The 24,662-nt window shown below is 39.7% G+C and overlaps 1 protein-coding gene and 1 pseudogene across 1 annotated transcript; both read left to right on the top strand.

The window, feature by feature from the left end:
- The first annotated feature begins 884 nt into the window (after positions 1–884).
- LOC149274353 (keratin, type I cytoskeletal 24-like) lies at positions 885–6,990 on the top strand. The gene is made up of 8 exons (XM_089505594.1): positions 885–1,295; positions 1,963–2,045; positions 2,592–2,748; positions 3,561–3,722; positions 4,000–4,125; positions 4,242–4,453; positions 5,517–5,605; positions 6,890–6,990. The coding sequence occupies exons 1-8, from the start codon at positions 1,113–1,115 to the stop codon at positions 6,988–6,990; spliced, it is 1,113 nt and encodes a 370-aa protein (XP_089361720.1). The 5' UTR covers positions 885–1,112.
- Positions 6,991–12,422: 5,432 nt separating this feature from the next.
- On the top strand, positions 12,423–16,915 carry LOC149274352 (keratin, type I cytoskeletal 12-like; annotated as a pseudogene).
- Positions 16,916–24,662: the final 7,747 nt, after the last annotated feature.

Below are 24,662 nucleotides of genomic sequence, written 5' to 3'. Positions count from 1 at the left end.
CAGAATAATCCCAAATGCATTTGTCCTTTTACCCACACATCTACTTTATGGTAAACTCACTGATCTAACACTGGCCGCATAGGGATGAGATCCCTATCAAATGTCTCGGACTACATTGGGGGAATTGCTCTGCAGATCTGGAGCTGCAGCTTCTACCAAATGTAAGCCAATTTTAATATTATTTTTGCTAGTTTAGTGAGTACATATTAAAATACTCACAAATATTTTTAACACACATTCATTGTTCAGGGGTCAGCCCGGGACACTGGAGTGTCCTTTTAAATCAGTGCACCCTAGGGGACATCTGTCCTCCTTGTCGAGCTTACACATGTGTCCATCTGCCTTCACATAAGCTATGAGATAACATGGTTATGGGTACACAATTTCAAAGTGCTAGGGGTTACAGCAAAGAGGTTTACACAGGGATGCAAAGCTAATCAATTACACAACAATATGCTTACATCATCAAAATAATGACAGGCTTGCTTCATTGTATCTAACTCCCACCCTAATCATAAGCTATAATTTATTCAGCAGGTACTGATGAACTGGGCTGGGAATAGCATTCTGCTGTCAAAAGAAACCTATCTATCATATCTATCAATGTGGCACACCCTATTTCTTCTGTATAAAATTATTATAAATCCAGACAACTGGGCTTATTGCACGATCATTATTTCCACTCTTTTGGGAAGACGCTACATTGCTTTGGTAAAATGTCGGTTCGTTCTTCCAGGGTATCAAGCCAAAAGGTTGTTGGTGGTAGCAGTAGCGGCTATTCCTCTCGTAGAAGCGGCGCTAGTGTAAATTATGGCGGTGGGTCTTGTGGAAACCAGAATTGGTATAATGCCCAAGGAGGTGGTCCTGGTTTTAACGTTGGTGGTGGCCAAGACATTGCTTACGGTGGAGGAGGTTTTGGTGGCGTTGTAGGAGGAGGTTATGGTGGTAATGCAGGTGGAGGTTGGGGTGGCGCAGGTGGAGCTTTCGGTGGTGGTGCAGGTGGAGGTTTTGATGGTCAATCTGGCGGTGGCTTTTATGGAGGAGGAGGAGGAGGAGGAGATGGTGCATTTGGTGGAAGTGGTGGCTTTTTTTCTGGAAATGAAAAGCAAACAATGCAAAACCTAAATGATCGTTTGGCGGCATACCTGGACAAAGTGCGTGCTCTGGAAGAGGCAAATGCTGACCTTGAAGCAAAAATTAAGGAATGGTACGAGAAGAATCGTCCAGGAACCACTACAGGAGAGAAAAATGACTATAGTAAATACTTTGAAACTATTAAAGAACTTCAAACCCAGGTAACTAAATTATCTATTGTGCAAAAGATGAAATTCTAAATGCCAGCATTAACTGTACCAGTTATGGAATTATGTGTTTAGAGAATGTCATTTAAAAGGAAAAAAAAGTATCAAACCTTTCTAAATTGATAGATTTGGGGAAATTAGGGATTCTCCACGCTACCATCTAGATAAAAATAAATAAAATAGATCGTCACAGTATAAATGGCCTCTTAAATATCTATTACTTTAGACTTCCCTAGTGGCTGTACATGGAATTGCAAGTTTAAATACATAAAAGTAACAAAAAAACACCTTTGTGTCTTGGTTGCAACACATACATTTCAAATATGTAAACCTTGGCTATGTCTTTCTGATTCCCACTGAATTCACAAAATATATAGCTATGCTCACGTGAAGTCATATATTCATAGATATAGTAAGTACGTTTGATAATAAGGATTATGGAATTGCTCTTGTAATTTAATAGTTTGATATAAATGTTTTCATGCTTTGCAACAGTGGAATTTACATGCCAAGAACATATGGGGATATGGTGTAGCATGAACAGAATAGTAAGGTGATATTCTGATATAATTAATGATAATATGATAATTCATGCGCTGGTGTAGTGTGTGAATTATCTGTAGTAGTGTGTGAATTATCTGTATGTGTTCAATTGTTCTAGATTCAAACGGTAACTGTTGACAATGCCACTGTTATTCTGGAAATTGACAATGCCAGGCTGGCAGCCGATGACTTCAGGATTAAGTGAGTAATACAATGATTTATGTATATTGCACACAGAACTGTTTGATGTGGAGATGTCTCTTCTGACAGAGAAGGTTCTTTTGTTGACATAAGAAGCGCGGAGAGATAGGGAGAGTGAAGTAAATAGCATGAGCCTCATCGACAACTAAAAACAGGACTAGACTTGTCTTTAAACCAAAAATCTTGCTCCTTGATCTCTTTCTCCACAAGTCTAGCAGTGAAACTTGTGACACATTGCGGAGATTTTTTACATCTAGTGTCTCGGTACAGGGTCACTTATCATTTCAGGGTCCTAGCTTTCTGTGTGATGCCACATATGTCCTATGTACGTTGAGGAGTCTGCCTACGCCTTAGGCATTACCCAGGCACACAGCAGACAGCACAGGGCTTTTCAATCAGGAACTCTTCTCTTTTCCCCAATCTCATATCACTCAATCAAGCTGTTTCAATAACCAATACTATTAAATGCTATTTGTTTGCTTGAATATAATTTATTTTTTTCTCTTTCATTCTGTCTGTGAATAAATACTACTTGACGGAAATCAGGTGGGAGAATGAACTGCATCTGCGCCAGAATGTAGAAGCGGATATTAATGGACTTCGCAAGGTCCTTGATGAGCTGACTCTGACCAACAGTGACTTGGAGTCACAGGTTGAAAGCCTGACCGAGGAGTTGGCTTATCTCAAGAAGAATCATGAGGAGGTACTTACACCAGTCCCAGGCCATTGATACATTCCCCTAAAGCTCTATCGGGATGGCCAATGTTTCCACCAAACTCTTCTTTATATGGAGCATTGCGTGGGGTTGGAATAAGTGCTAGAATAGTTATAAATCAGTTATTACTTGGGGTTTTATAGTCTAAATGGAAACATGTGGCCCAAGCCATATTAGTTGCATATTTAGGAAAACCAAAACAAAACTAAAGATTGTTTTTTCAACCTCCTTAAATGCCAATATTCTTATCTATTGGGCGGCCAGTAGTTAACGACCAACATGTGCTTTTTTTTTTGCATATTCTTAAACCAGAACATAAAACACCATGGTGCTTTATGGGAGCTGCCTTCTTGCTGTTGTGTCACATGTAGTAAATTACTTCTTTTCCCCAAGATATGTTTTATAATTTTATAATTTCAATGCAATTCTTGAGTGGCTATATCTTTGATGGAGGTAGATATGAAACCAGAACTAGAACATACAACAAAAAGAACATTTAATAAAAATAGATACAAGAGATTAAAGATTTCAGCGCTGGATCCAAGGATGGGATTGGTGTAGATACCAGAAGATACCAGAAGTTAATTGCAGAAAAAATGAATTTAATAAGCATTGTACTACTAACATGTTTTTTTAAAATTACCAATATAGTGAGCCAGGTATTTGCATGTGGTTTTAGAAAAGCACCAATATTTCCAGAGTATTGTTAAGAGCAACACAAATATTTCCAGTATCCAAGTCATGTGAATCATCTCATGGTTGAGTGAACCAATACCGTATGCATTCATTTTCTTGGTTAGGAGATGCAGTCTCAGCAGACCACCACGGTTGGCGACGTCAACGTCGAGATGGATGCCGCTCCTGGGAAAGACCTCACACAGATTCTCAATGAAATGAGAGCGGACTATGAAGCTATTGCTGAAAGGAACCGCCGAGCAGTAGAGGACGACTTTAAGAAAAGGGTAACAAAGTAACACTATAATCTCAGGGATATGTCTTAAAGTAAAACATGCCAATTAGACTTGTTTCAATTAAACAATTTACCAAATATCCAAGTAGTTTAGTATCTACAACCTAATTTATTTTTCCATTGTCAGGTATATGTTACAGATATTGACCATAGCTCACATATCTATATAGCTCCCACCATGTCTTCTGTTCTAATATTCATGATGAATAAACGGTAGGTGCCTGTACAGTCAGCATGAACATTGTATTGCTTCTTCTTCTACTCCTCAGAGTGAAAATGTAAAACAGGAGATTACAGTAGGCGTGCAAACAATTCAGACCTCCAAAACAGAGGTCACTGATCTCAAGAGAGAACTCCAGCAACTAGAAATGGAGCTAACGTCTCAGTACGCCATGGTAAAGTTCAGTAATATTCAGTTTGCTTGAACAATAACAACAATAAAACTAAATCGAAAAGAGAAAACAATATCTTTAACTCACTCTATTAAAAATCTTCTTTTTTTTTCAAATAGAAAAAATCTTTGGAGGAGCAGTTGGCATCAACCGAAGGAAACTACTGCATGCAACTATCACAACTCCAGAACCAAATCAGTATTTTAGAAGAGGAGCTGGCATCACTGAAGAATGAGGTCGAGTGTCACAAATCAGAATATGAGCTGCTTCTGGATATCAAGACCCATCTAGAGCAAGAAATAGAGAAATACAAGCAGCTACTGGAAGGAGGGTAATGATACAAAACAAAATGTGGGGGGAAACATTGCTTTCATGGACCATAGAGAGATGAGTCATTGTTTGATAAATTTTTGTCATACTGTACATAAATTCCCCCAAAACAGTCATCCACAAGTTACAACAGAGCTGAACTATTGTTTGGCATCCCAAAAACACCCAAACACAACCTTTCCACGGATGTCAATAGATTTTATTCCATAAAACCTTACGAAGAAGCCTATAAAAGAAGGGTTGGCAAACACAATTGAAGGTCGGCGGCTCCAGATGGATCGAAGACAAAAAAGCACCGTTGGCAGCGGCATACAGTGTAATATATATTTAATTGTTATCCGATATCGGCAAAAACAGCAATAAACTCATCACAAAAACGTATTTGTGCAAATGCTTTTTTTTTGTTTTGTGATAAGTTTATTGCTGTTTTTAGTGATATTGGATTACAATAAAATATATATTTTACTATGTCATGCTGCCAATAGTGAATTTTTTTGTCTTCCATCTATCTGGAGCTTCCGACCTTCAATTGTATTATCTCAGTGAATTCAAGGGTATATAAGGGGTTCTTACTGTTTGGTCTGAGCACCCTTTGATGGATCTAGTATATGTGTACTTTTAATGCATGGCGATAATAAAGAAGTTCTCTTTATATTTTGATGTGTTTTCTTTTTTAAAAGTAATTCAACAGTCAAAAATCACATAGGTTGACAAAAGGGATAAATATAGAGGTGTAAAAGATCACCTTTTTGTATGGTTTGAACTGAATTGTAAAATATCTAATCCCCTTAAATCATGCCTTACAGGGATTCTCAGATCAGCATTGGAACTGGGACAGGAACCAGAACAGGATCCAGGTCACAAACCGGCAGTTCCAGTGCTCAAGGCACAAGATCAGGAAGTACCACAAGCCAAACTTCAACACGAGTCTCAAGCGCCACCACCCAATCTCCCAGGAGCTCCACAACTCAAAGCTCAAGGTCAGGAAGCTCAAGATCAGGAGATTTAGGCACTGCTGGTGCAACCACTGCCACTTCTGGTTCTTCTGTGTCTGTTGGTCAAAGGTCGGGTTCAACAGGTTCTGGAAGTGCAAGCTATGGTAGCCAAAGGTCTGGTGCTTCAAGCGCTTCTGGCACTGGAAGTGCAGGCTACGGTGGCCAAAGGTCTGGTGCATCAGGTTCTGGAAATGCAGCCTCTGGTGGTCAAAGTTCTGGTGCATCAGATTCATCTGGCACTGGAAGTTCAGGAGGCCAACGCTCAAAACAAGGTGGTAAAGTGATCCACTCAGTAACATGAAACCCTATCATGATTCAACAAAGCCATCTCGATGATTATTAATCATAAATATAAATCCATCTTGATCTTCTCTCCCTAAAAGAGAAACTTGGATCTGTAAGATGCAAGAGCAAAATCTTACATCACATATGTCAGTTCTCCAATAGGTTGATTGTGGCATGATGGGGGAAATCAGCAGGAAAATTGAAAGAAACTTTTCAGATTTCTTTTGTCTATTTTTGTCCATCAGAGCAAAACTAGAAAAACAGTCATAAACCCCAACTCAATTTCCATGCATAGTTTAATTTAGACATGAATATCGATCATTCTTCAGATGAGTTGGTTGAGGCACCACAGGCTCATCAGCGGGGGGAGAAGCAAGATCCAAGTTAGAGCCGTTAAAACACCATCTTCTCTTCCATCATTGGGTCCTCATGTTTCCACAAAGCCAACAAAGTAAATTGCCCTAATCAAAGCAAATGTAAAACCTGTAAAAAAAGGTACTCAACCTGTAGATTCCCAGTCATCTCTCAATGATCCCTGCCTATTAATATGGTACTTAATGTAAGGACTTAGCTGTTTTTGCTCAACACAACGTACATGTACCTCATAACCAAGATCCATATTTAACCACTTAATGACAAAGGCCGTACATGTACAAGCTCAAAATGCATTGTTTTCAATGGGTTTAGGGACTGACCATTGTCCTTAAGAGGTTAAAAAATCTTCAGCTTCACTTCAATGGCATGTCAGCAAATTACAAAACAATAAAGTAATTTGGCTATTTGTTCAATCAAATTTGATTTTTTTTCTTAATCATTTTTTATTGATTCAATATCTATATATTTCTTTCTCTACTATCTCTGATTTCACCGTTCGATTTCTTTACTGCATGAAATGGGAAATTTGGGAATGTGTCCAACAATCAATTCGTTGTAATATGCAAAACTGACTTAAATGGCATTTTTCGACTGATTCCACAAAGTTCTGGAAACTTTATTATATAATACTTGAATCAGAAGATAAGGTGGAAGAATCCATTTAAGTTATTGGCCTTTGGGAGTTCCAGGATCATTAATTGTCCCTGGTTGAATCATAGGAATTATTGAGCTCATTGACTAAAAATTGAACAATAACTAACCTTCATTTATTTTATTTTTAGAATCGGTAAAATCTAGGAAGATTAAGATAATCAAAGAAACAATCATTGATGGGAAAACCATAGCCACCGAGATAGAGGAAAGCGAAGAATTGCTTGATTAAGAATGCACAATGCAATGGAAGAAGCATGGAAAAATATATTAAGTCTTTTACCTGCCTGCTATTGGTACTAGGGTTTTTTTCTCTTCCTTTTGGTGGATATAAACTTTATGTATAACTAAAAAAATATATCTTTTGCAATTCAATAAACCTTTTCTGATGCATGTTCAAAAAAGACTAATCATTGACAAGGTTGTTTCATGGTTCAAAACATAGCATTTAAGATTACTTATCTCACTTTGTCATAATGACCCAGTTATAATATTTAAAACCATTTTAAAATATTCTGAAATTGAAATACTTTGGCTAAGTAGGACGAATAAAAAATCAACTGGTTAAAAAGAAAAACGCAACAGAATCTGAATTATGACAATATATATTATTATAATATACACTCACTGGCCACTTTATTAGGTACACCTGTTCATTTTCACGCACAACCATCTCTAGGGTTTACAGAGAATGGTCCTAAAAAGAGAAAGCGAAAGAGAAAGCTGTGTGGACGGAAATGCCTTGTTGATGTCAGAGGTCAGAGGAGAATGGGCAGACTGGTTCGAGATGACAGAAAAGCAACAGTAACTCAAATAACCACTCATTACATCCAAGGTATGCAGAATACCGTTTCTTAATGCACAACACATCGAACCTTGAAGCAGATGGGCTACAGCAGCAGAAGACCACACCGGATGCCACTCCTGTCAGCTAAGAACAGGAAACTGAGGCTACAATTCATACAATCTCACCAAAATTGGACGATGGAAGACTGGAAGAACGTTGCCTGGTCTGATGAGTCTCGATTCCAGCTAAGACATTCAGAAAGCAGGGTCAGACTTTGGCATAAACAACTTGAAAGCATGGGTCCATCCTGCCTTGTATCAACGGTTCAGGCTGGTGTTGGTGGTGTAATGGTGTGGGAAACATTTTCTTGGCACACTTTGGGCCCCTTAGTACCAATTGAGCATTGTTTAAACGCAACAGTCTACCTGAGTATTGTTGCCGACCATGTCCATCCCTTTATGACCACAGTGTACCCATCTTCTGATGGCTACTTCCAGCTGGATAACGCACCGCGTCACAAAGCTCGTATCTCAAACTGTTTTCTTGAACATGACAATGAGTTCACTGAACTCTAACGGCCTCCACAGTCACCAGATCTCAATCCAATAGAGCACCTTTGGGATGTGGTGGAATGGGAGATTTGCATCATGTATGTGCAGCCAACAAATCTGCAGCAACTGGGTGATGTCATCATGTCCATATGGACCAAAATCTCTGAGGAATGTTTCCAGCACCTTGTAGAAAATATGCCATGAAGAATGAAGGCAGTTCTGAAGGCAAAAGGTGGTCTAACCCGGTACTAGCAAGATGTACCTAATAAAGTGACCATTGAGTGTATATAAATGTGTTTGCTGAGCTTGGTAGCAACTATAACCGGGACAGCAGGACGTTCTTATGCAGAAGTTGTTCTGCATAAAAATGGTGACTTTTTAGATGAAATGGTAATGATATGATATGATACGACTGATACAACGTAAAGCAAAACCTGAACAAGGAGAAACAAAATGCAACATTGGAAGTAGGCCAATGGAAGGAGGCCTATAAAAAACTGAAGAGGATTATGGCTCATGAAGCATTATTAATTTTATGTGTATTATTTTATATTAACCCTTTGTTGGTTTTTATTGTTTTTTATTACCAAAAGTTTAAAATAAATAAGTTTTTTTAAAAACTTTTTTATCTTGCTCCTGGACCTTTTTTAATTTATAAGACAAAATATCTTGTCAGCCACAACTATATCCTTGGTGGGGATTTTACCACCTATGCGCTGAGGAGTGAGCAACTCTATCATTGCTCACCAAAAAGGAACTGTGGACACTCCAGACTGCTTCAAAGGCTGAGGCTAAAGAAATTCCAAGGCAAGGATTATACCACCTAAATGCACATCTTGGGGCTAACTGAAGAAGCCCATATTACATAGTGCTGCCAAAGAAATCTTTAAGGCGAGGATTATATCGCCCAAGCGTATACTTTGGGGCTAACTGAAGAAGCCCCTACCAAATGTGAGTAGCCCTTTTTGGCCTTTATTTCAAACACAAATAAGCTTAGAGACATATTGCACTATTGTGTTTTTTTTTTTCTTTTATATATCTCATACACATCCGTGAGAGCGCAGCCACTAACCCCCTTGTGAACTACATTATTAATTTTAACCTAGCTTTTGATGAGCCATACACCTTTTTGGATCAGGTAATCGTATGCTGTCAGTGCAGGTCAGCAGGTAAACACAATGAGGAAGTATAAAAAAAAATGTGTGTGCAAACAGGTGAGAAAGATGATGAGGGACGAATGAAACATGTTGGCTTGGATGCTCAAGAGACAGATGTATAGCAACCACCCCGCCTGACTGTTTGCAGATTGTTGATGTGAATAAACTGACAATGCTTGCAGAAGAGGATATATGGTGCTTATAGGAACAGCTTATTGAGATAAACTAATGATGTAGTTGACATTTGAATCAGGATATGGCTGAAGATATCTACATGCTGTATTTCTGGACTGAGAATGAGAAGCAGAATAAGAAAGAATGAGGAAAGTGCAAGGCCGTAGTGTTCTAGAACATGTCACTCGATATCAAAAGCCTAAGGGCAGAGAGCAAAAATTGCTAAGAATTAGATCAACTGGAGCCGGTTTATGCTGTGGTATAAAGCAATCTGGGTGTTCCACTCCCGCCCGCTCCCGCCACAATAATCACGCCAACGTCCTTACCTGAACTGCAGATTTCCCACGCAGTCCCGCAAGGCTGCCTTCGTGTTGCTCCCTCACAGCGTCTCTTCTCTTGCTCCGCCCAGGAACACAGCAGGGAAGTGACGTCACATCACGTGACTCCGCTGGGTTCCTGGGCGGAACAAGAGAAGAGACGCTGTGAGGGAGCAACACGAAGGCAGCCTTGCGTGGGAAATCTGCAGTTCAGGTAAGGAGGTTGGGGTGATTTGCCACACATGTGGCGGGAGCGGGCGGGAGTGGAACACCCAGATTGCGGGATTACCGGGACCCGCAGGTACAGTGCCTAACCGCTCACTCCCGCCTCTAGTCTGTAAATTACCACACAAAGTGACGGCAGATAAGAACCATTCGGCCCATCCAGCCAATGAACAAATCGGCACCACGCGCTCCATGAAGACACAACTATACAAAGATGTTGACGGCATTGCTTATCATTTGCGGGCAAGTTCAACTTGCAGTATAAGTAATTGATTTATTGAGTATATAGGGTAGGCTGTCGCACAGCACCAAGTGAAGAGATATTTTTTTATCAGTAAAAATATACATTAGAGGTAGGATAAAAGTGGTCTGTCAATCACTGGAAATGTATAGGATCAAATGACAGATAGGAAGTTGGTTTGTGTGGGGGAGGGGTTGCTACTTTCCTCCCATTTTCAGAAAAAAGCTGTGCTGGAATCTTTAAATTTCTTGCAATCACTTCCCAGACACATTAACCCTTTCCGAGTAGGACGTGTGCTTTCTCATCTGGAACTGAAGGGGTTTGGCCGTGCTTCAAAATCTTTTTGTTACCATAAAAACCGGGCAGGAAAATGTCCGCTTTTGGAATACCGGTGCTTTCCTTTGAAGTGTATTTGATGACTACGAGTTCTACAGGATTTTGGAGGTAAATCAAAGTTTTTTAGGTGTCATGAAAATCCCCCACCTGTAATCTTACATGCCAAGCTGAATCCGTGACATGTGCCACTGGAATCTTTACATGCGGAAAACATGTTCTCATTGCCTGATCATGTTTACAGCAAATGAAGCAGATGCCTAAAACAACGACGCCTAAAACAATTGTTTTCAGATAAAAAACCCTCAGAATATAAAATATAATTTTCAGATTACATAGCCAGTGTATTCCACCCCTTAAATACTAGAGAAGATGCACCGTAAAAAGACATGTGCCAACAATCAGATTTTATGAGAGTTTACTTGCCAACTCGCCGTATGCCCACATGCCGAGGCTCCCCAAACACCCCCTGTTCCTCCTCACACTACATTTATTTATTTAGAACCATCGGATTTCGTAGCAATATTACAGTATGAGACAGTAAAATGTTTAACAATGACAGTAAAACTGACAATTGATAGAAGTCACAATAAAAGGAAGATATGTTGGTACAGAGAAGACGACCCTGGTCTTGTGAGCTCTCAATCTGTTATCACCATTATTTTGGGGTATGGTTAGGTTTTGTGGTATAGTCATTAGAGGCCTGGGAAGATCCAAAGAAAACAATGCCGATAAACAGTGACAAATTCTGGCCTAGGCAGACTTAGCCCAGGCCTAGTGAGTCAAGTCTAGCTGGGGAGCAGTTCCTTCTGCTGCCCGATGGGCCAGTTACAAGGGAGATCTATGATAGTCCTGCCCTGATTCAGCCCTATATTGGCCAAGGTAAATACATCACTGACTCCAAAGTTACATTGATTGGCCACCACTGTCCATATGGCATTAAGGTATGATGTCATACCCAAGCACCTTAGGTCATTGATAAGGCTATATAAAGAGAGGAATGCAAAATGGTGCTACGCATTTATTGGAAAAATATTTTCACAAATATGGTCAACCTTGAGCAAGACCTTTGGGACCCAATGATTTAATGATGACACCATTGTAGAAGTAGCAAATCATAAAGATCTATCTTTCAGAAGCGCAGGGCTCGATTCCTCCGCTAGACCACCATGGAGAAGTTATTCACCACAAAGTAAATATACTATATTGAAGGAAACATATGTGGGTGAGAGCAGGATACGGATGGAACTTAATTAATGTAAGGACTTTCTCGGTGCCTTGAGACTAAATATTTGTACTGTATTTATATTGTGTTAAACGAGCTGTTATTGAGTGATGTATTTACGCTGCATTTAAATACATTTAAGATCATTTTATATGTAAATATTATATTTTTCTATTTACTACATTTGGTGTGGTGATATGTTGCAGTACATGGGATGAAATTGTATATGAATCAAATACTCTACAGATGAACCCCTCCACGTCAGTAGGTGTATCTGTTTCTCTGGCCAAGATTCTGCCACTTTCAATACATGAAATAGTGAGAAAAGCAAAACCGATATGTTACGGCAGGTTAAGAAAGGCTTAAACTGTTTAAATATAATAATGGTCCAAATTTACCCCGCCCGTATCCCTCGCTTTTGATTGAATAAATGTATCCCCAGGCTAAAATATTTGTGCAGATAGGAACGTATCAGAACTGAATAAATTACTGAAATGGGCACCAAATGATGATCTTGCATAACACTTTTTTCTTCCAGCAAATGAGCTGGAATTGATACACCCACTTGAGTATTGTATATAAAGGGGCATAAGTCTTAATATTTTGGCATTGCTCTATTATCCCTTCAAGTCACTTTATTTCCTCGTGTCAGCAATGTCTGTTCGATACTCGAGATCTGTAACTGGAGCCCCAAATGTGGGCTCCGTATCTGTCAGGAAATCTACGCAAAGCTTTCAGAGAGTAGGAAGCTCCGCTGGTGGAGGTGGAAGTGGGGGATATGGTGGTGGATATGGTGGTGGATATGGTGGTGGATTTGATGGTGGATTTGGGGATGGACGCGGCCAAATAATGAATGGGTCCGCAGAAGAATGGGGTATTGCAAATGATTACAGAGGAGGTGGTTTTAATGAGGTTTACTCCGCTGGAGGTGGTGGGGGTTATGGTGGTGGATATGGTGGAGGATCTGGGGTAGAATTTGGTGGAGGTTCTGGAGTGAGGTTTGGTGGCGGTTCAGGTGGAGGATATGGTGGGGGTTTTGGTGAAGGAGTTGGTGGGGGGTTTTCCATAGGTGGAGGTTATGGGGTTGGCGGAGGTGGTATTCTTGACACCAACGAAAAGCAAACAATGCAGAACCTTAATGACCGCTTAGCTAATTACCTGGACAAAGTGAGAGCTTTGGAAGAGGCTAACTCTGACCTGGAACGCAAAATCCGAGAGTGGTATGAGAAGCTTCGTCAAGGGTCTACTAGTGTGGGAGCACCCGACTACAGCAAATATCAACCACTGATTGAAGAACTCAGAGAAAAGGTAAGAGGGCAGTTTTACTAAGTAAGTTCAGTTCTGAATCAAGAACTATAACTGAGTAAACCAATGCAAGCCTGTGATATATTATAGAACAGTGTTTTTATCCCTGAATGCATACCTCTTGTTCTACTTCTGTTGGGGCCAGTGGATAGTTAGTTATTTGATTTCAAATGTTAACAGTTCATGGTAGATAAGAAATAACTTTAGGGGAACTTGGTAGGACAATCTAGAACTCATATTCTTTTTTTTTTCAGGAATGTTCAATGTTTCACACGCAAAGTATTTATAAAAAAAACAACAGTTACACTATTTACAAATGTATAGCTTTTTTTTCTGTAGTGATAATAATAGTGTTCGAACATCAATATTTCACAATTTTTATTTATTGTGGTACAACATAATGAGATATATGTTTGTCAATCTGTCCTGGCCTGTACTTTAGATCCTAAATGCTACCGTTGAAAATGCCAAACTCATTCTACAAATTGACAACGCCAGGCTGGCAGCTGATGATTTCCGACTGAAGTGAGTGACTCTTAAAATAATAATGTTTCTTTAGGGGGTATTTGGGGTCAGGGTAGAGTGCAGGGGCACCTGATAACGCATGTCCTCATGTCTGGCCATGCTGTGTTTAACAGGTATGAGAATGAGCTGACTCTTCGCCAGACTGTGGAGGCTGATATTAATGGTCTGCGTCGGGTCCTGGATGAGCTGACCCTCTCTAAATCTGATCTGGAGTTGCAGATAGAGTCCCTGAATGAGGAACTGATTTATTTGAAAAAGAACCACCAGGAGGTAAGACTACTTAGAAGCTTATGTTGGTAGAGGGTTAGAGGGTCAGTAATGACTCACCTTGCTTGAATTTTATAAAAAAAACAGAGGTTGAGCATATGTAATCAAATGAAGCAATTAATAACGTATCTACATATCATAACAATTAAATATATGCTTGAACTCCAATGCAAGCTAAATGAGCCAAGCCTCTCTACACAACCACAAAACGTAAAAGTGTTCCTATCTGGTCAATCGAAATGTAGTAGATCCTGTATGTAACTACAGTAAGTTTCACTCCAAAGACCAAGGAAAACCAAGTAATATTTCACATAGACTACACGTAAAAGCTCTCCATATTAGCACACAGATATTCAGCTAAGTGCAACCTGATAGAATATCGAGAAAGAATGTAACCCAAGCAGAGGTCACGGTGTCATTCAGAAGCAAGAGGCAAGTAGCAATGGCTTAGGGGTTGTAGAGGTATACTGTAGAGGTTCATGAAACTGCCCTCCAGCAGAGCTGGACCATGCTAGAGTTAAAAGGAAAAGCGAAAAAAAATAAAAAAAAATCCTATTTTGTTATTAAATATTTAGTTTTTGTCCTATAATGTTTGCCACATAAATGTTTCTAAATGAGGCGTTTCTAAATCATAGTAGTAACCAAGTGCAGAATGGGCTTGCCACACACAGTCCTGGTATTGACAACAGACAGGTGATAGATTAGATCGACATGTCTTCTGCAGCTATATAGTCAATAATGTCCATCACATATGTATTTGAACATCTTTTTTCCTTTAATAAGCTGAGTTTGCCCTCTTGCGATTCAGGAAATGGCATCACTCACCGGAGGACCAACCGGCCAACTTACCGTTGAGATGAACGCAGCCCCGGGTATCGATCTCATGAAATATATCAACGAAATGAGGGAGCAATACGAGGCTATTGCTGAGAAGAACAGAAGGGAGGCAGAAGCCCGGTTTCTTGAGCAAGTAAGGACTTCTTCGCGGATAGAACACAATATGGGACAACAGATGTCCCATTGGCGGGTGGTCATTATTGTATGAAAACATCTACGTCGAGTCTAAAATCACACAGAGAAGAACTTTGCAAATCAGTACTGCCAGATTATTAGATTTTCTTTAAATAGCATGGAACTGGGTAATTGACATTGTGCCTGCAACCTGGTGTATCTACAGCCAGTGAAGATGGAATTGGAGAGAACCTATGAACTGACAATGAGACTTCACAAGTATTGACTCTTTAGGTTAATCACAAAGAGTTATCCTTTCTTGCTCAGGGATCTGCACATACACAACATAAGAGATACATCTGGCAGAATATATTAGAAAATACACATACAATTTGTAAAATTATTGTTATTTGTGAAGGTGTTTAAGAAGATTGTGCTGTTTGGCTAATTGTTCTTGTGAGTAATTAGAATTAGACTTGCAGGTTTTATTGAAAGCAAAAAAAAAAACTGGAACTTTTCAGTAACGTTTAGTAATTTGTGGAAATCCGTTGTTATCGTTTTAGACCAAAGAACTGACGACACAGATCACAACAGGAGTGGCTCAGGTGCAGTCTTCAAGCACCGAGATCACAGAACTGAAACGTACTCTTCAAGGGTTGGAGATCGAGCTGCAGTCCCAGCTGGCCATGGTACATCTTAGATGGAAAATACATTTGTAGCTAACTGATGTTTTTTATTTCAATACAATTACATTTTGATCCCCAAAAAAGGCATTTAAAATGGGTAATACACATTATTGGGTGTATTTTCCTTGCCATGCATTAACTGGGTTGTCTATTATGGCAAGAGACTGTCTGGATCTGTTGGTCTTGGGCAGGACTGAAATTGTACATCGGGCAGTATGTCTTCTAAATGTATGATGGGCTGTTATGGGTTTGCCCATCAGCTGAATGTAGTGCTCAGATAATGAAATCTAGACCATAGTTACAATGTAGGCTTAGGATTCAAAGAGAAATAAACTACTTGGATGCTATTAGTATAGAAGACTTGAACATTCCATTTTGGAACTCTAGTCAGATACCTACACATAGCTTTTTATACAAATACATAATATATATTTATATAGACGTATAGCTAAGAAAGGCTGACATTTTTTTTCAGAAAAGGTCCCTGGAGTCCACCCTGGCCGAAACAGAGGGTCGATACTGCGTACAGTTAAGCCAAATACAGAACACAATCAGTGGAGTCGAAGAGCAGTTGGCCCAACTCAGATGTGATATGGAAAACCAGAGTGATGAGTACAAGCGGCTCCTAGACATCAAAACCCGACTAGAGAAGGAGATTGAAACATACCGCAAACTTCTAGAGGGAGAAGGAGGGTAAGGAGAGTGGCATTCCAAAAATCGCATGTGTTCCTTAAGTGATAATACTCATGTTATGTATCTGCTGTTATAGTGCAATTTCATCTGGGATATCCTACGGCGGAAAGTCCCCAGCCCATTCAGTGGATTCGTCAAAAGGTAGTAATCAAGACTGTATAGTTCACTTACCTCCAGAGCGGGAGTTAGTGTCATCAAAACGTATTCAAGCTCTAAAATATGTTGTTTTATGCATAACCATGCGTTCTACCATTTTGAGATCTGAAGGCGTTAGCTGCAATACCACAGCACAATATCACAGCACTTCTATCTCACTTGGTGTCTCTGGTGATGTTGATGGAATAATGGAACTCAATAGTTCTTTTAATATATTTATTTGATTTGCAATGTGTTTTTTTGGACATTCTTTAAAATGCCTGGACAAAGGGTTAAATGTTCAGATTTCATACTGTGCCTTAAGCAGAATTTGTCTAAAATATGTACATAGCTTGAGATTTCAGTAAAGTAGAACCAATATGGCGTTCCACATGCATTTATTAGGAACCCATATGGTGAGGTTCACATATTAAATCAAAGTGTTAATTCTAACAATGACATCTTGTTCTTCTTGCATGTCTTGCAGATCCGAACAAAAGCATGAGAGTTAGGACAGTTATTGAGGAGGTGCAAGACGGAAAGGTTGTCTCAAGCACCACGAAAGAAGTTAGGCAGAAATACTAGAAGATGCCACCAAGAATCTTTGAAAGTTCTGCTTTTCTATAAATTCTATACAGAACATTAATGCCTTCAAGTTCTCGTTCTTTACTGAAATATTGCTCTTTTTTTTCAATAAACTTCAAGCATTAGAATCTGGTGGTAGTCGTTATTCAACCTATAATCCACTATTATAATCATGAATGTATTCAGGTTGTTCAAATTTCGGTCCAGATACCTGGCCATGCTTCAGCTTCAACCCACTGAGACTATCCTGCAATTTAAGCCCTGGGTACTTTCAATGAGGCACACGTGGGGTAGGTGGGGTGTTTAACCCTGAAAATCTGGGAGGACATACACCAAAACGAGGAATGAGCACACACTCAGCAAATACTATTCAAAAGCATGAATATTTGGGATTCCGTCAAACTAAATGGCCATATATTGCTACATCAAAGATGGAGTACTTTAGTGTGTGGCCGCTGGTGACGCCATAAAAACGTGATGTCTGGACGCACATATGTCATTTGGCAAACACTGGCCGAAAATGCCAGGGCCCCAGTCATCCCTGCTTGATCCCATCAATTGACCAGTGTAAACCTGTATTGTGCTTGACATTCCATGGCCAGCCCTTGACATTCCATGGCCAACCCTTGACATTCCATGGCCAGGTCTCCACTACATGTTATGAAAGAAGGCAAGAGTCCTGGCAGATCGGGTAAGTATGGGATGCCATCAACCACCCGCCCACCGGGCATTTGCTCTGTGTTCCGGATAGCCAGTCTGGCTCTGAGAACAAAGTTCTCAGTCAAAGGTTGAATTAGATAATATATGCCACCACTTAATAAAAACATAACCATCTTATCATATAATCATAATTTTAAGTTAGAGCTAAAACAGTTAAACTCTGTGTATTACATTTTATATTCAATAGTTTCTATAATGTTATGAACGGTTTAAGTGCACAAAAGACAGGGAAAAGGGGACATGCATGTAGTAAAAATGAATTGTGAATGACTGCCCCCAAGTGGTAAAAATGCAGTATGCAACTAGGAAGCTATAATTACTGTGAGCGAAAAAGTATTATTATTATTGTTTTTATTATTGTTGTTGTTGTTTTTATTATAGCACTTTTACATCAGAGGACAAAAAGAGCTTACAATCCAGTGTAGACACTTTCAGACGCAACAAGACACACAGAATGGTTAAAATGCAGCCAGATTTGGGAAAAATGTAAAAGTTTTTAAAATGTAAAAATGTTTTGTTTTTTTTAAGTGTATAAATAGAATGTAATTCCTTGTTTTACTACACATCCCAGCGAGCTGTGTACTCCAGAGTACCTGTCTGTGTTTTGGATATAGTCGATTTGCTCCTAGAAAACATGGGAGTCTTTAGTTAAAGGTGATAATTTTTAATGGGCCAAAATAGTAAACAATTGTAGAGTCACATCGGCTTCTGAGACCTCTAAGGTCTCTTCTTCAGATGGGTTCAGTTCCTACAGACGTGCTTAGGGTTTCTTCTTGGCTCCCACACCCCGCTGTTTTCTTGATCATATTTTTGTAGGTAAAGTTTCACAACAGAGTGATCTGCTTCGGTCACATTTTTTGGTAATCCATGTTTTAATACAAAAACAAAGAAAAAACTGAGCACAAAGCACTGGTAGTGACACGGCGGCAGGCATCAGTCAGCACGGATTTCTCTGCACTACTTTAACAAGCGTTAATTATCTACAGCCAAGAGGTTTATTGTACAATAAAACACTGAATGAAGTTTCAACCACAAATACTCGAGCCTTTTTTTTTTTTATTACTTTCAGTTATAATTTCTGTTCCCTAAACCTTTTGGGTTTGGCCGGCTACTGGAAAAACAAATGATTAAATAGACCAGAGGTCCCAAGTTTGGAAAATGGGATTTAGGGAGATCGGTAGGTGGCCTGGAGCTCTACCCAAAGAAGCCAGAAAGACTTTAACCCCTTAAGGACAATGGGCGGTCCCTAAACCCATTGAAAACAATGTATTTTGAGCCCATACATGTACGGGCTTTGTCATTAAGGGGTTAAAGAAAAATATAATATATGTAGTGTTTATAACATGAATACCGAGTTTGTATGTTACAATGTGGTTATGTGAATGTTTTCTTTTGCCTGATTATGTATAGTTTGAGAAAAAAAAATGTGAATTCCCAGAAGAACATTCCCTTTGTTTGAAATTCTTAGAAATATACATGGTATTTTTTTTTAGCTCAAATTAGACTTGTGCATTCGGAATCGTACGGATTTTAATACTATACGTGGAGCCACTTCTGGAAAGTACTCTCTTACCAGTCCACACCGTTCATAATCATAGCCTGGAACTTCCCAGCCCTTGCACTGAGAATACCAGGGGTTAAATGCTGAGACCACACAGAATAACTTCAACTAACTTTTACAAGTGAAATTTCCAGGGATGTCCAAAAAAAGGCATCCAAGGCAACCATTTTTGTGGTCATTCCACAGAAAAAAGAGACACGGTTTAATGGAAACTAAGGCCCATGACCATACTTGGGAAATTCCCAAGGTAGGCCACCCCAGAGCTTTCCCTCTTCATTTAGGGTATAGGGCCAGGTGATGTCCAGGTCTGGCCCACCAAAGAAGCAGGGCTAGCCCTAGATAGCCTTAAACTAGGGAGGAGATGGAGGGAAAGTGGACAGGGAGAGAGCGCATTGGCCAAATGCCTCTTTCCCTGGAAGGTGACCCAGAAATAGCGCTTTACTTGGAGACTCCCAGGTTTATCCATGTCCCACCCATGTACTCGCTCTTTCACTCAGAATTATACAATCCATATGAAATAATATGGTGTCAATCCTTTATTCTATACAGAAAGTATATCCACAACCTAATTTCTCTTTTTCTGAAAATTTAACAACCTAATTAAGACTGACATTTATAACATGGATCTACGCCATAAGCATTTAAAGTCATTTAAATTAATGAGATTCTAAATGATAATTAACAAAACTAACCATTATTACATTATTAAGACACCTATTTAAAATGCAATCTGTATAAATAGATTTTTATATTTCATATAAAAACCTTGTAAAGAGTGCAGAGAACACCTATATATATATCAAAAAATGCACACAACCAATAGATTCCTCATTTTTCTCGACTATTATTTGCCTCATAAAAAAAGCTGCCGCTGCCGTCTGTCATTCACAAAAAAGTAACATTCTAAAACCTCAAAAGCTGCTGCAGCCATTAACACGAGATACTCGACCGCTAAAGAACACGAAAGTTCTCAGTGCAGGCCTCTCCTAAAAATCAGCCACAGCTTATGTGTTATTTAACTTGAGCAGCTCTTGGATATCATATGGCAATACGTATTTCACTTGGATAAGGATATATGTGCCTAGTATCTTAAAGAACTTCTCAGATGAGTATATAAGGATTAACTTTTTTTGTTAAAAACGGCGCCTGTGCCAGGCCAAGGAGAAGCCATCAAAGATGGAGTAGGGGACTACAAGCAGCCCTGGCTGATGGGCATACCTGGGAACTTCTGGGCCCCGGCCACCCGGACGCGGCCAGGACTGCCCAGTGACGTCGGCGGGCGGTCCCATGACATCCTGCTGACGTCGGGGGCGTTACCGCTGATGTCAGCAGGAAACACCTCCACTTAAATGGAAAAAGGGCAGGGGGGATTCGGGTCTTGACCCGGAGAACCGGGGAAGCAGTGCTTCACCCAGAAATCTCCGGGTCAAACCCTGAGAGTTCCCGGGTATGCTGATGGGATATGATGCACTAGTGGCCATATTGGCCATGGGAGGTTGCATCAAGCTCCAGGCACTTGCATGGTTTACCCATTTTGGTGGCATCGGAAAATGCAAATACCACCATCGGAGAAGGAGGTCAGCTGCAGCTGCTACCCCGGAAAAGTGCCATTTGATGTCATTTGATGGGCGCTGTTTGTTAAAGTGCTTAGACATGCCCAGTCTGGCCCTAGTGAACTCCTTCAGAACAATATTTAATTTTATTTTATTTACATGGATTGTTCTTCAGTTAGACTGCAAACACCTTAAAGCCGATATCCCCATAACTACATTGGACAATCCATACTATGTATTTGCAGCTATATTAGCCTGTTACAAATGTTATATATATATATATATATATATATATATATTTATTTATTTATATTTATATATTATAAACCATATATACATTTTAAAGATTTGACATTTTTCTTACAGGTGGGGTAAACTAGTTAACATTTTTAGAATGCCTTCTTTGGGCAGTTCTGCAGAATAATGAATTAGTCTGATTCTGTGTTCTTGACATATTTGTCCCTATGAAAATTAACTATTTAGCGCCTGGAAACAAAATGCATTTGAAGCAGATGTTCAGCATACTTGGTAAATTGGACACTGACCTTTGAGCCAATCTCACTGACAAACAGTGTCATTAAACTGTCTCGAGACTTACTCATATTCCCATAGTTGCTTTTCATGTCTTAACACGAGCAACGTTAATTGACGATACTTCTCCCATGTGCATTGAGCAATAGGGTGTGATCAAACTTCAAGGGAAATAAACGTATTCACAGTCATTGATTAACTCTTCAATGTGGCTTATTCTTTTGGTAGTTTATATGCAGCAGGTCCCCCAGGCGCACCCCCCTCCCCAAATTTTCTCAGAATCAGCAAGTTCTCATTCTCATTAGCAAAGGTGAAATCAATAATAAGGATAAATAAAAGCAGGTTTTGTATTACTGATACAGTCTTTAGTTGTTATTCAATATAACTTCATTAGATGTTACTGTTCCTAAAAAGTGGGGTGTTGAGGACACCGGACTTTCCTTACGAGGTCAATGGCTGGAGCTCGAAATCTGTGTTGGCCTCAAGCTGGCTCACCCTCAATCTCAAAAACACAATTTGGGTTATGGACAAAGAGCAGTCCTAATGCAAACTGGTAAAAGTCAACCCATCTCCATGGGAAACCAATGGAGTGTTCATGCCGATTCCTCTACTCTACGAAATACTGACTCGTGAACATGCTGATCTAGTCTTAAGGTGTTTGTACCCAAGCTAAACTTATGAAAGAGGTGCCACAAAATGAGGGTTCTCTCACCCTTTGATGCTGCTGACAGATATGCAGTTGGGCTACCATCGGAGCAGTACCGGGCCTGGGTGGGCCTTCCTGCTCTCTCACCTGGAACAGTAACTCTGCGGTACTAGTGTTAGTGTGTGTGAAAATATGTTAGTATGTTACAGTATGTGTAAGTACACATGTTAGTGTGTGTAATTATGTTAGTATGTGTATTTTACTGTGTGTGTGTGTAAAAGGTTAGTGTGTGTATAAGTATGTCAGTGTGTGTAGGATGAGCTTGGGGGTCCTTAACATACATCTCGCAGGGGGCCCTGGCATTTTTGGGGTAGAGAGAGCAGCAGTGCAGCAGCGGCGTCTTTAGCGTTCATGAGATATACTTGTATTATTATCCTGTCTGATTATGGTCTGTATAATTATCTACTTTCCTGACACTTGTGCCCTCAAATGGTGCGTTTATCGACAGTATGTTATAGCTGAAATATCTGTGAACGAACTATGCAGATCCTCGCATCCCGGGCAGTTATGATTCCACAATGACCTGTATCAGAGGGTTACAGAAATCTGATTTCTATTTTTCATATTTGGAAGGGTCGCAGAGCCAGCTAATTCAAAAAGTTCTCCGCTATGGCCGCATATTGTATATCTAGAAATTTCCACGAATATGTCTTCGATCTGGTTAGATTGCTTGGGTGTCTTTTAGTTTATTTTTTATTAAATGATTTTTTCGAAACGGAAAAAAATCTTGACATTTCCTTGTGTTTGATCAATAGATTCATGTTGCGGAGAAGCCACTGTAGCATGAAAGGAGAAATTCTCATTCCAGACACTCCCTCCTAGGACTGTAATTAAGTACGGCTCAGTTGGCTGCTTTCAACTTTAATACAATTAACTCTGACTGTAGGTGCAGGCAATGGGACATACAGTAAGCAAAGACCAGCAACAACAAGAAATCCTTTACTATGAATTATATACAGTATAATCGCTTAGACAGAAACCCAAGGCTGGCCCAAGACCTTGTGCTGCACAAAAACAACATGACTGTCCTGTCTGCCCTCCCTCACTAAGTGACACTTGGGTTAATTGACCCATCTGGACCCATGGTAGGGCTGGCCCTGACCAACCCTTGATTAGTCTTCTTGCAACGTATGTACAGAGAACTGTTGTAGCAAAAATGAAGAATCGTCTTATATCATTCACTCCCGATCCTGTTGACCGTGGTAACTGTAACACGTAATACTTGAAGTGTCACAAGGAGTGTAAACAGTTACCACAGTATGGATGTTAGAATTTTTTGGGCTCCAGTTCTTGAAAGTTCGAAAATACATAATTTGATATGAGTATGAAAAGTCTAAGCAGGGTAAGAGAAGCTTTAGGCTGTTATTGATGAGTGTGCATACTCAACGGGAGAAGCCTGCCACGTCTTACCGGTTTTGAGTTATTTTTTGTTTTGTGTACAAAAGCCAGTCACAAATCAATTATCTGCATTCACAACAGTTTGGAAGGTGGTCAGACATGTTCTATGTACAAAGAGAACTTGCATTCCTCACGGCATCCTCCCCCACCAGATGGCCCAGCCCCCGTCATGTTAAATGATAGTAAATGTACCAGCAACAGGGGGTACAAAGTGAATTGGTCCCCCGTGAACTCCAGTTACACCCCTACCAGTACCTCTGGTCTGTTACTGGTGCACTCCATTCTTTTCATGCATATGCAACTCTAAAGGGTTAAATAATGACACACAAGAAATACATTGGCTTAAATACAAACTTAAAATGAAAACTAAATTTCAATAAATATAATTCCAATAAGAATTCTAAACTAAATGACAATGTTCTTATTCAAAATTCGTAAATATCATTTTAAATGCCACTTTGCACAAAAACAAAACCCATAATCCATTGAAAAGGTGAGATTTGGTCAACTTTAGCTCACCATCTTAATAACTAACCAGTAGATAATATGAATGGATTATCTGCTGTAAACGAGGTTAACCCTTCTCCCCATCATACACATTCCAGCACACACCCTTTCCTTTTCGCACGCCCATGCACTAACATGCACCTCATAGCTCAATCCCTTGCCTTGCGAACATGCTCGGACTGGTTAAATCGGCGTGTATTTGCCCGGCAGCATCAGATCCAGTCTCCAACAAGAATTAGTATTCTGCAAATGCGCAGGAAAACCCTCCTTCGCACACAGAAAATCTCTCTTTGATATAATCACCTTTAAATGAATAGAGATGAAACATTGACTTGGCGCAGATATAACTCAAATCTCCAATAATTGCTTCAAGGATCTCTTTGACGGATGCGTTTAGAAGTGGTATAGTGACATCAAGTGTTTGGTTAGCTTAAAGCCTACAACATCTCTAATGATTATCACACAGTCCATGAATTATTGTATTCACATAAGGCTCATGAATTCATACACTCACGATCTTAGAAAGCGCAATCCCACGGAATAACATATGTGCATAATTTCAAAAAATGAAATAAATACAAAATTACAGTCCAGCACTACCTTATAATTTAGAAAATGGCAATCCGGTTCTAATTTGGGCAAAGGTTTAACATACGGTCATATTGACATAAGTTTTCATTGCAATCTTCAGCATATGTTGTGTATACGGCTACATTTTAGGGCACTAAAGGGTGAACAGTGCAGAAAGATTTTATATGAATTTTTTTACGT

The sequence above is a fragment of the Sceloporus occidentalis genome, unplaced genomic scaffold (assembly GCF_023333645.1).
Source record: "Sceloporus occidentalis isolate IW3139 unplaced genomic scaffold, rSceOcc1.0.p SCAF_335, whole genome shotgun sequence".
Taxonomy (NCBI): domain Eukaryota; kingdom Metazoa; phylum Chordata; class Lepidosauria; order Squamata; family Phrynosomatidae; genus Sceloporus; species Sceloporus occidentalis.
The sequence above is the reverse complement of the archived record's forward strand: the minus strand, read 5'-3'. Positions and strand labels throughout refer to the sequence as shown.

What these genes read in the sequence shown, in the direction of transcription:
- LOC149274353 (XM_089505594.1), top strand. Translation starts at nt 1,113, where the DNA reads ATGCAAAACCTAAATGATCGTTTGGCGGCATACCTGGACAAAGTGCGT. An exon ending in TTAAAGAACTTCAAACCCAG is followed by an intron (nt 1,296 to 1,962) that starts GTAACTAAATTA and finishes CAATTGTTCTAG; the next exon opens with ATTCAAACGGTAACTGTTGA. An exon ending in CACTGGAAGTGCAGGCTACG is followed by an intron (nt 5,606 to 6,889) that starts GTGGCCAAAGGT and finishes TTTTATTTTTAG; the next exon opens with AATCGGTAAAATCTAGGAAG.